Source organism: Dendropsophus ebraccatus, chromosome 1 (assembly GCF_027789765.1).
Source record: "Dendropsophus ebraccatus isolate aDenEbr1 chromosome 1, aDenEbr1.pat, whole genome shotgun sequence".
NCBI classification, from domain to species: Eukaryota; Metazoa; Chordata; class Amphibia; order Anura; family Hylidae; genus Dendropsophus; species Dendropsophus ebraccatus.
In genome coordinates this window covers 159941701-159956008 of record NC_091454.1, presented here as the reverse complement: position 1 = coordinate 159956008, position 14308 = coordinate 159941701, and the positions used below count along the sequence as shown (strand labels likewise).

Here is a 14308-nt window from a genome sequence, read left to right as displayed (position 1 = left end):
GCACACTTGTATACAGTGGAAGTCATATGTTTTTAAAAACTATACACTTTCATGTTGAAGTTATTACAATATTCCATACTAACAAGCCATGTAACAGGTTGTTCAGGATAGCTACTTTGTGCTTGATGAAAGCAATTATCTTGCAGATCAATTAATCTATAGTTCACATTATCAAAATTCCATATGGGTTTAATAAATTAGGTTGACTGTGACTTTAAATGGCTAAGAAAATTCCACTATATGGGTATGTTCACACTGAGTAAAACAGGCGGAATTCAGAGGCGGACCCAGTGTGACACTGTTTCTCTATGAGAGAGTGTGCGCTCCTCTGCTGCAGTCGCTCTCCGCTCTAGGACATGTAACTTCATTGAGCAGAAAGCCGCGGCAGTGGAGGAGCACACACTGTCCCATAGAGAAACAGTGTCACACTGAGACAGGCGGGATTCAGTCTAATTTACTCAGTGTGAACATACCCTAGGATGTCATGGCTAGTGTTGAGCAGGTCAAACTGTTGGGGTTTCTGGTAGGCTAATAAAAAAGCAAGTGCTGTAACTAGACGTGTACCTGTGCCTGGATTTTAGGGCCTACTTATTTTCTGATATGTATAAATACCATGGGACCACGTATCTATTATACAAAATCAAGATAGCGATGTTTTCTGTCTCCTAAAAGTGACTGTATCTTAGTGTAAAAAATACAAATCAATCCAAAAATAACCAGAAAAAGACCTTAATTCAACAAAAAATAACGGCTGTTGTTTTAAACTAACATCGTCCGTTAAATGACACTAAAAACTGCCGAATATAGTCCAAATCAGTCAATCACTGTGGATTACCTTCCAAATGCAGCCGCTCGGTTTGTAACCATTAAGAAGTTCAATTGTACATTTGTCCCTTTTTATTCTACAATGCTGCTAGATTATCTGGACAAACCTATTAAATATTTTATTCTAAATAAATAAGTATAATAGTAAGGTTTATGCCACTGAAACACCAACAATCCATTGATCTAGTGCTGCCTTTACAATATATGGAAGCAAGTACAAGTTGCTGAACAGGATACTGGATTGCCTGGAGCCTGCTGGAAGCATGAGGGAGAGGAAGCATCCATTAGTTCATTCCTGCTTCATTTGGCAATTGCACATAATACAATTCCATAATATATGAGCTTGTCTACCTAGAAATCTGCTGTGCCCTTTAAAATGAAATACATTTTAACAGTTTGCTCTAATATTTTACTAATTTGGTTAAAAGAGCTGACATTAAAATGAAAAATCAATCAGAATGTGATTGTACATGCTGCAGGCCTATTTCCTCCTGAGTCACAGACATCTAATCCATTAATAGAGGAGACCTTATAATATTGCATTATGTCATTTGCTTCATACGGCTACTGTACGGAGGATGGTTGCTGAATATAATGAAGCAGTGCATAGCTTTTACCACATGTCTACCAGGTTAGCTGCTCTGCCTAGAAGACCACTCAAACCACAACCATAGGTCATATTCATGCTCTACATCAACTCTTACTTTTCTGTTACTGGGCATTAAAGATCAACAAGAATGAAGCCACACAAAGCCCTTATCTGCTGTCATACACGCATTCACAAAACAACGCACAAAGGAGATATTGGCTTTGAATGAAACTGTCTATGTGTGAAGGTAATGATGAGTACAATATTAGAGTTAAAGGCTCTAGTACCCTGTTGGGCTGCCTCTAGCCTGGATACAATATGAGATATGGTTAGGCTTGGAGGTATACAGGTTCTGCATGGAATCCAGCAGCATATTTGCTCATGGATGCTGCAACTGCACCTGTATATGCACACTCAAAAGTTGTTAAAAGCTGACTGTCAATGGCAGGACACAGCACAGTCACACCAAATTTCCATCTGTTTAGCACTTGGAAACAGCCTGGGCAGAGATATGGGAGTGTAATGGAGGTGCCAGCTGTGTCCACTGACAAACACTAGCATTCCCACAAATAATCCATTCCACTGGTGGTCTGTCTGTGCCGTCTGTAGCCTGTTCATTATGTATGCATGCCTTTGCTGCTTCCAACACCTTCTCCAATGATGCATCCCCTCTCCAAGACTGGGCATGTTCATTGCAGAGATAGGTCTAGCAGTCAATGATCTTTCCCCAACAGGTACACTACCCAAGTCTAGTCTCTAAGAGCCTATTTTATATGGCCGCAGGGGAGACACTTCCATTCCCTTTAGTGGCAATCCCCATTTCTTATCAGACCACACCTGTACTAATATCAGCCTGACACATAACTGCATGCTGACTGATCTGCGTGCATTAGGTTTGTTTGTTAATAAGTGTATATTGCTGGCAGGCACAGTGGTACAGCCATTATACCCTATTTACTAGACCCCAATATCATGGCCATGACAGCCCAGAGCTGTATTATTATCATGATTTGGCTTTGTAATTTGGACTGCTTAGGGCTATGATGTGAACTGGTGAACCTTGGTAATGCCCACTACTTTTATAAGAGTCTGTAAGTATTCTGGTATTTCTTCACATTGTGTTGCTCTTGTTGTCTCACTACAGAGGCAACAAATGCTAATGTGAATAAAGCCGTACAGTTCTCATTTTTGTGTATTACTGTATATAATAAATAATACGTTTCATCAAACTGGTAACCAGGATTATAATACAATAAACCTGTTGCCTTCATATATGTCTGCAGAGCTTTGTTCCAGGACTACCGCTGCTGTAAAGGATCAGTCCCACATTAACATTCCATCCAGCAACAGCTGCAGTCAGAGCGGAGGCAAGCACACCAACCTGGATCCTGGGAACAGCAGGAGATAAATACTTTGAGGTAGCCTCCACCTCTTATAGTCTATAGTGATGTCGCAGTGCAGCACATAAATAATAGACTTCTCTTGTGAAGAGAATAACAAAAAATAAAATAAAATGTCTTTATCCATTCAAGTGCAACAAACTGTCGATAAAAAAGGTTTATAATAAAATAAAGCAATTTAAATCTGTTTCTCTCCAAAGTCCATAGCATCATGTCATTCATCTCTGGTAGTGCTACTTTGGTACACAACAGACTTATGTAAACCACAAAATCCAGCAAAAGAGGCAGCACCAGTCTCAGGGTTCTTTTAATGCATTTTGGCTGAGGTGAAGTATACAGTCCGAGAGAGGAGAAGACGGTGATCTTATCCATACCACCAACCCACCTTCCTGAAATTGGCAGTGCAGTAGAGCTGGTACAGCGGGCAGCAGCTGGCATGCTGCTATCCCTTCATCACCTAAAAAGACACAAGACAACCTTCAAGAATAATACACACAAGCATATGCTAATAGGTTAAGGGTGGTATTACACGGGCCGATGGGGGCCCGATAATACCTGTAAACGAGCAGCGATCTGCTAGATTGTCGCTCGTTTACTGGACCTATTACACGGCCCGATAATCGTTAAACAAGGGCTGCAGAGACATCGTTACTGATGTCCTTGCAGCCCTTGCTTAACTATATACAGTACCTATCCACGTTCCAGGGCTGCTGCTGCGGTCTTCTTCTCCATAGGTCCTGCTCGCTCTAACTTCAGAGTGGCCTGTCAGCTGACAGGCCGCTCAGCCAATCACAGGTCGGGACCGCCGCGGCCTGTGTTTGGCCGGGCGGCCTGTCAGCTGACAGGCCACTCTGAAGCTAGAGCACGCAGGACCCGGGCAGAAGAAGACCGCATCAGCAGCCCTGGAACGTGGATAGGTAATGTATATCATCAGTCGCCGGCCGCGCAACGCTACCGACGAAAATAGGTCCAAAGCTATATCAACGATCAGCCGATGATCGTTGTCATCGGCTGATCGTTGTATTTATTACATGGAGTGATAATCGGCCGAATCGGGCCGATTATCGTTCCATGTAATAGTACCCTAAGAGGCTGAAAAACAAAATGCATCAGTGTATGAATTATTTCTACTGGACTTGTACTACTTGCATATTGGGAGCGATAACCATATAAAGGGCATGGTTTTATCCAAATGATGAAATAAATAAATTAAATAAAAGTTAGCACTATATCTGTACCTACAGCTGAATAGCTTTAATAGGTATAGTAGAAAAGGAAGAAAAAAAATTAACTGCAGCTCAGTCTAGTTCAAATGAATGGAGCTGAGCAGCCCAGTCAGCTGATATGCAGGGGTGCCATGAGTCAGTCCCCCACCCCCACCAGTCTGATACTGACAATCTATACTCTGGATGTACAGCAACATTTAATAACCCAGGGGGACATATGACTTTTTAAAGAGTTGGACTTCTATCTAGTGTAGTGGAATAGATATATAGTTGGAATATATTTCTTCTTTCCTTTTTTAAACCCTATTCAATAATCTAAACCTACGCATTCCGTACCCTTTCTACTAAATTTGTGTAATGGGGTTTTCCGTTGATAGCCTCTTCTGAGGATAGGCAATCAATGTTTGGTCAGTGGAGGTACCTTGCACCCCTGTCTATTATCTGCTCGCTACAGATGTGGCACCTGCAGCACACAGTGATCAGAGCCAGAAGCAGGCGGTTACACTTCAATGGGCCACTACGTAAAACGCGGGCTCAATTCACTGGAGGGTTGTGTCTGACCCCCACCATTAAGACAGTGATGGCTCATCGCGCAGAAAAGACATCAATTAAAAACTCCTTTAAAAACTCCTTTAAAGCATTACTGCCATTTATAAAAACTTTCTAAATTTCATGCATGACATGTCAAAAGTTTTTATAAATAAAAGTAATCCTTTAAATGTACAGAACAGAAGAAACTTAGGTGCGCTAATTTACAGCCAGACCACATACGGCTACCATAGCAACAATACTTACAACCTTTAGTTTTCTCATGCAGAGCAAGGGACAGCATATTGTTGCCGTATTCTGAAGGGCTTGTGGACTTACATTACAGGCTCTTCCCGGGAAGGAAAGCTGGACTGGTATAACTAATGGTATCATATGTAATAAACACACTAAGACTATTACTGTGATAAGCACATCACAGGTTATTGGGCAACATACTGAGGGCTGAATATTTAAATGTCAGAAATAAAAAAATATATATAAAAAAAACATTGGTGGGGATCTGCTCTCATTCATTGGCTAGAAGAAGCAATCAATAGGAAGAAATATGGTAAAAGAAGCAGTTGATATGTATTTACCAAGGGCGGCGGCAGATTACTGCCCTCTGACAATAAATACAGTGCTGATAGCAGGAGGCGGCACAGACCGCTCCTCCTCACTTACCTATAATTTCTACTATGTACAAATTCAGTTCTTGCTGAATGACAAGTAATACTTCAGAAAGGGATTGCTGTGGACTGGAGATCTGGATTTTCTCCTTTACATCATAAGCTAGAGAGCGCCACATTTTACCAAACTCTTCAGTGGAAACCATAAGAGGTCTATATAAAAGAAGAAACAATCCTTAACAGACCTACATCTATACTGCATAAGATGCCCACATCAGCTTAGACGTCTGTTCAGGAGAGGAGGGATAAAGGCTGGAGAAGCTACTGACTGGCTATGGGCAGGTAAAACAATAATTAAAATTAAAAAAAAACAACATGTAAGAAGGGTCTGTGATCTCAGACCGCCATATGCTAAACCACATCCTCTCCCACCCCTATGAAATGAACCCATCCGTCTGGCGCCCCATTTTCTGGTAAGCTATACTTCCTTGTTTAGTGAGGTGTATAGTATCTAAAAGACATAAAAAATATGATGCATGCCATGTTAGCCATTTTTGGCAACACAAAGGGCTACATACAAACAAGCAGCAATGATTATATATATACCTGATAAAATCTGACAGCACAAAATGTAATGAAAAGTCAAGCTGAGAAGGCACGTCGGACTCTGCCAGGTAAGCGACACAGCCACTGATTAACTCTTTTGTGCACGGGTGTGCCAGGTGTACGTCACCCCAGCACTGATGCACGCCATTTGCCTCCAGATGAGAAAGCTGGCAGCTCAAACTCTCGGAAACCTAAGATACAAAGAAATGATAGCAATGTAACCATAGAAACAGAGTATTCCAACATGTTGCTTATAAAATGTGATCTTTGTATTTATGTCATCAAAACACCAGCGAGTACATTCTAGAAAATCATCTGTTGAAGCACAAATATCATGAAGTTATACAATATTGTTACACTGAAATGACTGGTGACAACAGCTCGGTTCCTTAAGGTGAACTTACCATAAGATTCACTGAGCCTTGCATTTTCAGATTAATATTTTTTATTGTTAAGCTTGTCGGATTAACAATGACCACCACAAGTAGCACACAGTCATCTTTCCATACTTTACTGGTGTACAGAGTCAGAGTCCTACAACCTGCCAGCTTAGCCACTGCAGAGTGTGAATGCTGGGCAAGCTCCGGAAGTAAGGATGGCACAGAGGGGATTGTGCTGGCACCAGAGGTGGGGGCAAAAGTTTCCAAGTCTGTGTTCGCAAACAAAGAAACTTCTACTGACTTCTCTTCTACTGTTTGAGAAGGCAACAATCTAGAAGAGACGGATGAGACGTCATTTGGAAATGTTAGCGCTATGTTGTTCTGCTCCTCGGGGGGATACAAGGCCAGTGCATTCTCTTTCTTGCCAAATTTAGATTTTCTTTTAAACTTGTGCGTTGTCTGGTCTGGTTTACCCATCTGTGAATACAACAAGATCATCTATTATTACATGACAATATATGATCTCTTAAAGTGACTGTACCACCAGGCCCAGGCTGAAGCACTAGAGGCGGGCCGACCCACCCCCAGTGGGAAGAAACCCCAGCCCCTCCATGACGTGACTCCATTAGAATCAATGGAACCCTATCATAGAGGGGCTACAGCCTGGGCCTGGTGGTCTCTTAAACCTGGCGGTCCCAATAGCATTTGGCACACTAGATAGAAATTCAATTTTTTTTCTTTAAATGAAAATAATCTTTTCTCATTTTAGGTTAAGAAAAAAAAAAAAGGAAAATGCAACATTAGACTTGTCTCTGACTTAAGGCTCCCATACACTTTACCCTAAAGTTGTCAGAAACCACTGCCAGCCATCTGTATAAGGTGGATAGAGCCTTCCGAGTCTACAGTGAATGATGAGCTCTGTGGAGACAGGGGTCGGACGTGACCGATTTTCACTGCCTAACCACTTTGTTCATGGAGAGATAAGAAAGCGCGCTGAACATTCATTTGAATGGGGAAGACGGGAGAGATAAGAGTCAGGAGAACAATCGTTCACCTGACACTTATTAGAGGCGTATAGGCAGCTTTACTCACATATAGATTTTTCTGGCTAACTCCGTATCACACTATTTTTCGCTAGCTTACTTACTGAACTGACAGCCCTACCTTTACGCTGTCCTATTCACCATACTATAGTGGCCTTCCCTTATTTATAGTCTGCTGTTATGTTTATGCATAATTTATACGTCTGATGATGGCTGTAGTTACTTTTTACTGGTTACTCTTTCATCCAGACTAATTTTCACTTTTATTAGCATAAATACATTTATTTAGTCCTAAATGTAAAAGGAGCTTATTCCTTACTACATACTTAGTTGTTTAATTTAATAGTAAAACTCAGTATAAGGCTGGGTTCACACTACGTATATTTCAGTCAGTATTGTGGTCCTCATATTGCAACCAAAACCAGGAGTGGATTAAAAACACAAAGGATCTGTTCACACAATGTTGAAATTGAGTGGATGGCCGTCATTTAATGGCAAATATTTGCTGTTATTTTAAAAGAACGGCTGTTATATTGAAATAATGGCCGTTATTTACTGTTATATGGCGGCCATCCACTCAATTTCACCATTGTGTGGACAGATCCTTTCTGTGTTTTAATCCACTCCTGGTTTTGGTTGCAATATGAGTACCACAATACTGACTGAAATATACGTAGTGTGAACCCAGCCTAAACCATATTTATTTTTTCTTTTAATCCATTCTATATAAAAAGGATTTTCCTAGGAACATTTGTGGTCTATCCTTAAACCATCAGCAGCATTCACTCTACTACTTCCAGTTGTTTAGCAGTTAGCATCTGTATTATGCTGCCCCAACCATGCACAGCATGAAACTGATGCCGGGGAAATCATAGTATTAGGGTACAAACCCACTTGCCGGATCCGCAGCGGATTTTCTGTTGCGGATCCGCAGCAGATTTGATCTAAATAACTGAACTCAGCATCAAATCTGCACCATCAAATCTGCTGCGGATCTGGTGTGTGTGTTTGTACCCTTGAAGTGACACTGTCACCCCCCCCCCCTTTTTGCATTCTGACTTATGCATTCTCATAAGTCATGAAGCTTGTTCAAGTAAAAAGTAATCTTTTATCATCTGCAGATTGTGCTAAGTGGCCGGGGCTACACGGCAACAGCGCCACTTAGTCCCGCCCACAGCGCAGTCATAGGCCCTGACCCTCTGTGATGTCATTGCACATCGTGAATAATACTTTCCCTCCTTACTACAGACAATAAACTGACCAGCAACGTGTGTAAATTCTACACTGGCACTTAAGTTCATACACAGACATCCTTCAGCACCCCCCCTCCCCCCAACTACATGTGTATAAATACATTGTACATGGAGTTAAACTCCAATGTTTGCATGTGAGCAAATTCATCAGAAGCAGCGAAGGAGGACAAAGGGATCATAAACCCACCAGACACTGATTGACTACTCTGTACAGAATTCTAGTCCTGGAGAACCACTTTAACTAGAACTTTAATATACAGTCAGTAGTACTGTTTATGTGGAGAGAGCCTCTTAAGAGACACAAACGCTTCTTTTGGGTGAAGACCACTGTAATAAGACACAATAAATAGCAAATAGTGCCTACTATCCCTCTAGAACTTGGCTGCATGTTCAGGTAGTGTCAAGTGTGTGTTTTTTTTAACTTGTAAATCTTTTAGAATTGCAAGTTACTACTTGCACATCACAAAAAGAGCCAACCACATATTACCTATAAGTCAAGAGGGGGGATATTTATTAAACGTCTGTGTTTGGCATAGGTCACTCAAAAGTTTCCAAATGTTGAGACTTCTGGGCTTACCTACACCATCGCCCCAGCACACAAATTTACCATGATTTATGCCCGTGTAAATTGTACTTAAAATCTACCCTGGATTGGAGTTGCTGTGAGGCCTGATCAGTCTCAGATGTGTCTGGATTAAAAGAAGGGGCATACACCTCCTTATAAATCTAGTTTTTTATTTTTTTTATTTTAAGACTGGTGTAAGATGTCAGTCTTGTGGTAGAAAATGCCCCCACAGTGTAATTTCCTTGTTGAACACTAGCACTGGCTATTGGTCAGCAAACTGATAAAGAGCTGAACTTACCAATGAAACCGCATTAGAACCCAGACCCACAAATAAGCTGGAGGCTAGCTGTTTCTTCTCTCGCTCTTCTTCAGAAATCAGCTCCACTGTTGGTTCTGCAGGAGTACCCGCAGGTTCTTCATCCTCACCCATTGATATACCACTCTCCAATGGCGGTGAAACAGACTCTGGTTTGCTCATTTTACTTTCCTTTTTCAAAAGGTATCCTTCTTTTCCCCAAACTTTCCTAATGCCTTCCATCTTCAAACGGTTTTCCCTATTAGAGGAAGGGATATTGTGTGTAGATACAGAAATTTTTAAAACACTTCAGCAAAGTATAAAAACTAACTAAAACTTGTTATAGAAAATTAATATTCTGTGGCAAGCCACCCACACACTGGTCAAGGTTAGCCTGGCTTTACTAAACGGTTACCTGTTACAGTATATGATGGGTACTATAGAACATGGAGTTATGGTGAAAGGCAAAAAAACTGAAATCTAAATTAAAGGTGATAAAGTGAGATGAGAAGAGTATCAATTCAGTTTTTTATCATGCTGAGTTTTATAAGGCAGAATAAAAAAAGAGAGAGATCCTATAGCATAAGGACACTCTGGAATCCTGGCTAGCAGAGAGATAACATATGAAACACAAAGAAAAAAAATAAGTTCCAGTGCTACCACAATTGATATTAAAATATATTTCATTTACTGGCAGTTTCTAGACAGCATGTAAAACAGAACATGTTACACCAACATGTTTCAGGCACTTCTAGTCATGACTGCCCAAAACACATTGGCATAACTGGTTCTGTCTTTTACTTGCTGTCTTGATCCTGCACATAAACAAGGTACAGTTTAGTAACTATCACAGAGAGAGGCTCTACAACCTCCTCTTTTCTTCCTGATGTCAGTGTCACTACACCTTCATGTCCTACCTTCCTGCTGAGATGTAGCTGGAGTTCCTACTATTTGTACCATATAGGCCAGGTAACATTTAATGTGGTTAGCAAAAAAGTAGTATTGAAAGACGAAGGAGTCATTAGGCTGACCAAAAAGTATAGCTAGAGAAAAGTAAACATTCTAGAACAGAGCCTAATGGGGAATCTATCAGCAGGTTAGAAATATCTACTTTGTTCCAAAAAGAAACACATAGAACACTTCCTTTTTGCAAAATGCTTAAATCTTCATTTGTTTAGCAAATTTACCACATATAAATGTAAGTTTTCAATAAGCAAATAGTTGTTTCCCCCTATGCACACCAAGCGTCTCAGAGAACAGCCATACGTTCTGATTCAGTCTCTGAGATTTTGGACGTTCACAGAGGAGAGGTGGTAAGTCCCATAATGTCCATGATACACGCGCAAGGTTTCAAGAGCTTCCGCCCTCTTTGTCCAGCCTACCAAAAGTGCTTCCCATCACCATTAAATATCACATAACATGTGAGATTTTACATCTTCCCTGAAAGCACGCTGCTAGTAAATAAGTTAAAAATATCTAACCTGCTGACACTTTCCTATAGGGAAAATAGCATGGAAGATGAAGGTAAGTATCTTACCTTCCTTGACGCAGTTTCTGTGATATTAGGAGTTGAATCTATATGCTAATAAGTTGTTTTGGTGCACCGGGGACAGGACTTCCACCCCCAGTGCACCAATTCTCCTCCCTTCTAATGAATATTAGAAGTGCAGGCCCACCCCCATTGCACCATAACAACTTATTAGCATAGGGATTAAACTCCTAATATCACAGAAACTGCAGCAAGGATGAAGGTCGGAAACCTACCTTTATCCTCAGCTTCCTGTCTGCTATAGAGAGATATTTACCGGCTAGATGCTTCTAACCTGCTGATAGTTTCCCTTTAACCCCTTTCCCTGTATGAGATTTTTGGCAAATATGTAACCCCTCACATTAAGAAAAACATAAACTATAGTTTTAAATATAAAGAGCCATATAAGGGCTTATTTTTTATTTGCATGAATTCCTTGATTTATTTCATAAAACATACTGAAAAAAGAAAGAAAAAAAAAAACATTTCTGGATCAAAATTGTAAAAAAAAAAAAAAAAAACTAGTTCTGCACTGGTTAAGGGATTTTACTCCTTCACCTTGCAATAAAACTGATATGTTGTTGTTATTCAGCAGGTCAGTTAGATTACAGTGATAGGCAGTTTATGTTGTTTGTTTTTTTAACCACTTAAAAAATGTAAACTTTTTTTGGGGAAAAAAAACTGGTTTTGAATCACCATATTCTGACTTCTATAACCTTGTTGTTTTTTCATCTACAAAGTAGTATGATTGATTATTTTTTGCACTATGATCTGTAATTTTTAATGGTTCCAGACTTGGTGCTTGGTGGATGGGACATTTTATTTGCTTTTTATTCTATTTTATATGGTAGATGACATGACTAAAAATATGCAATTCTGGCATTTGTATCATTTTTTGATTACGCCAATCACCATGTAGGATCAACAATGGTTTATTGTAATAATTCAGACAATGTCGCACGTTGCGATATCAAAGGGGTTTGTGGTTTTTTTGTTTATGTTTCCGCCTCCTTCATTTCAAGTATAGAATGTTTTGTTTGCAAAACCCCTTAAAGAATATGTGTCGTTCATGTGGAGTCCTGGGATCAGCTGTTACACTACTTTCTTACCCTACAGTCATATAAGTTATTACATTACAAAACATTATATATTCCCAGTGAACTTGGGCATGGCTTTAGAGAATACTCATCCTCCAGATGCTTCTCTTCTCTGGCTGATGCGAGTATGAACAGGTGATTCCTCTGCATTATATATTTATGTATGCTATTATGGTGTATAAATTGGTGTTGTCTAAAGCAGCCAACCCCTTTCCCTTAGTAGCAGTAAAGCGAAGAAACGTAATAAATGTACTTACTCTTTCTGTCCAGTCTCACCACTGTTTCCAGACACTTCAGATAACACAGAGACGGCAGAAGGTGAATGACCATCAGCCAAACTGATGGAAGGTAGACTGGGGGAAAAGCACAGTCCATAGGGTTCTAGATTCAAAGCTGAACAAAAAAAAAAAAAATGGCTTAACATGCTGAAATCATCATAAGTTACTAAATGATATAAAAAAAAAAGTCTAAATCAATGCAAATCTACAATCCCATAGAATGGCTGCCATTGCTATATTAGCTGTATCAGCAACAGGTAAGAGGCTTCTGCCAAGTAGTTGTCGGGGGTCTAAATTAATTTAGAGATCTGAGTTAATTTAGGGTCAGAATTTTATTTGGGGACTATGAAGAAGACATGGGTGCTGTGTGCGAGAAGGAGGCCACAACTTCATCCAGATATGCTATGGCCGTGGGAGACTTTAGGGTACTATTCCACAAACTGATTTTTCAACGATTAACGATCTCAAACGACTGCTATGGCGAATGACCTGAAATCTTTCACCCAATTACCCCGAAAAATGATCGTTACCTATAACTGTTCTTGTGGTCGTCCTGTCGGCGCTACTACGAACTACTGAGCGTCTTATTACATGTGAACGATTTGCAAACGATCAACCATTAAAATAGGTTAAAATTCTATCAAACGACCAACGATTTCTCGTGGGTCGTTTAATCGTTGTCTGTTATTATCATTCAAATGCGAAAGATGTAACGATTTTAGAGTTTATAGGAGCAACAATCATTATTCAGCACTGCATCATGGTGAATTTCCGTGCAACTGAGTCATCGGCTTTGGTGCAATAATTTTTTTTTTTATGCTGCCCCCAAAACCTTCACAGAGCCCCTGAACAGCTATTGCCTTCCCCTTCACAGACCCTCTGTCAGGATGCATCTCCCACCTTACCTTAATGTAATAAAACTATTTTCACATATTAAATTGACAATATAGGAAATATTGCCACTAGCCAACCATACTTAGGTAACAGTCAGTAGCTGGAGAGCAGAACTCTCCAGGAGGTCGTTGCAATGTTATAGCCACGTTAATAAGACTCTATCCTCTTAAACTGAAGTGGTTACACTGATGAAATATCTGTTTTCCCATCTGGTCTATATGCGTGCTGTGGCAGTGAACCTCAAGTAAACTCGGGATTACATCACAGCTGGCTAAGCTTAGATTTTATCCACTTCGCTAGGTGAAGTCATAATGATTTTCACACACAAAAAATCCAGTATTGCAACCTATACACATAATAGAAGTACAGTCTTCTTTGGAGAAGAAACATACTTTTATATAGCATAAAAGTAAAAAGTCGTCATAAAACATTTTCTTTAGATGTTTGTAAGTTTTTTTGGGTTTTTTTTAGAAGGTCATGTTACGAAGTTGCCAATAATAATGTGGTGGTGTTCCATTTGATGAAGGACACCTCAAAGGATTTGAAGGGAATATATAGAATCTGAATAAAATGACAGCTGTTTTCTTGCAAAAACAGAACCACACCTGCTCTTAGGTTGGGTTTCGTATTACAATCCAGCTCCATTTGCTTAAATGGAACTAAGCTGCAAAATCTCATCCAATCCGAGGACAAGAGTGGTGCTGTTTCTGGAAGAAAGAGGCACATTTTTCTAAACGTGTATAACCCCTTTAATTCTGGAACTGCTAAAGCTGAATTGTCTACTTCACCAAGTCTCTCAAACTAATCTTAGAATGGTTTGGAATCATGTGTGACAACTAGAGATGAGCGAACCTCGAGCATGCTTGAGTCGATCCGAACCCGAACTTTCGGCATTTGATTAGTGGTGGCTGCTGAAGTTAGATAAAGCCCTAAGGCTATGTGGAAATCATGGATATAGTCATTGGCTGTATCCATGTTTTCCAGACTACCTTAGAGCTTTATCAAAGTTCAGCAGCCCCAGCTTATCAAATAACGAACGTTCGGGTTCGGATCGACTTGAACCCGAACCCAGTTCGCTCATCTCTAGTGACCGCCTTAGAAGGATTAGGCATCATCTTAGTTGGATTTTTCACATGACGTTTGATTGATTAATATGTTAAAGGAGAACTCCAGTG

The 14308-nt window shown here is 40.1% G+C and overlaps 1 protein-coding gene across 1 annotated transcript in view; it reads right to left on the bottom strand.

Annotated features, from left to right (window-relative positions):
- Positions 1–2616: 2616 nt before the first annotated feature.
- Positions 2617–14308, bottom strand: part of AP4E1 (adaptor related protein complex 4 subunit epsilon 1) — a 43821-nt gene continuing 32129 nt past the window's right edge. The window contains exons 16-21 of the mRNA XM_069982936.1: positions 12219–12354; positions 9340–9595; positions 6205–6657; positions 5801–5991; positions 5250–5407; positions 2617–3271 (exon numbers count right to left, since the gene is read on the bottom strand). Of these exons, the coding sequence (XP_069839037.1) occupies positions 3111–3271; positions 5250–5407; positions 5801–5991; positions 6205–6657; positions 9340–9595; positions 12219–12354 (1355 nt within the window). The 3' untranslated portion in view covers positions 2617–3110. The remainder of the gene's footprint in view (positions 3272–5249; positions 5408–5800; positions 5992–6204; positions 6658–9339; positions 9596–12218; positions 12355–14308) is intronic.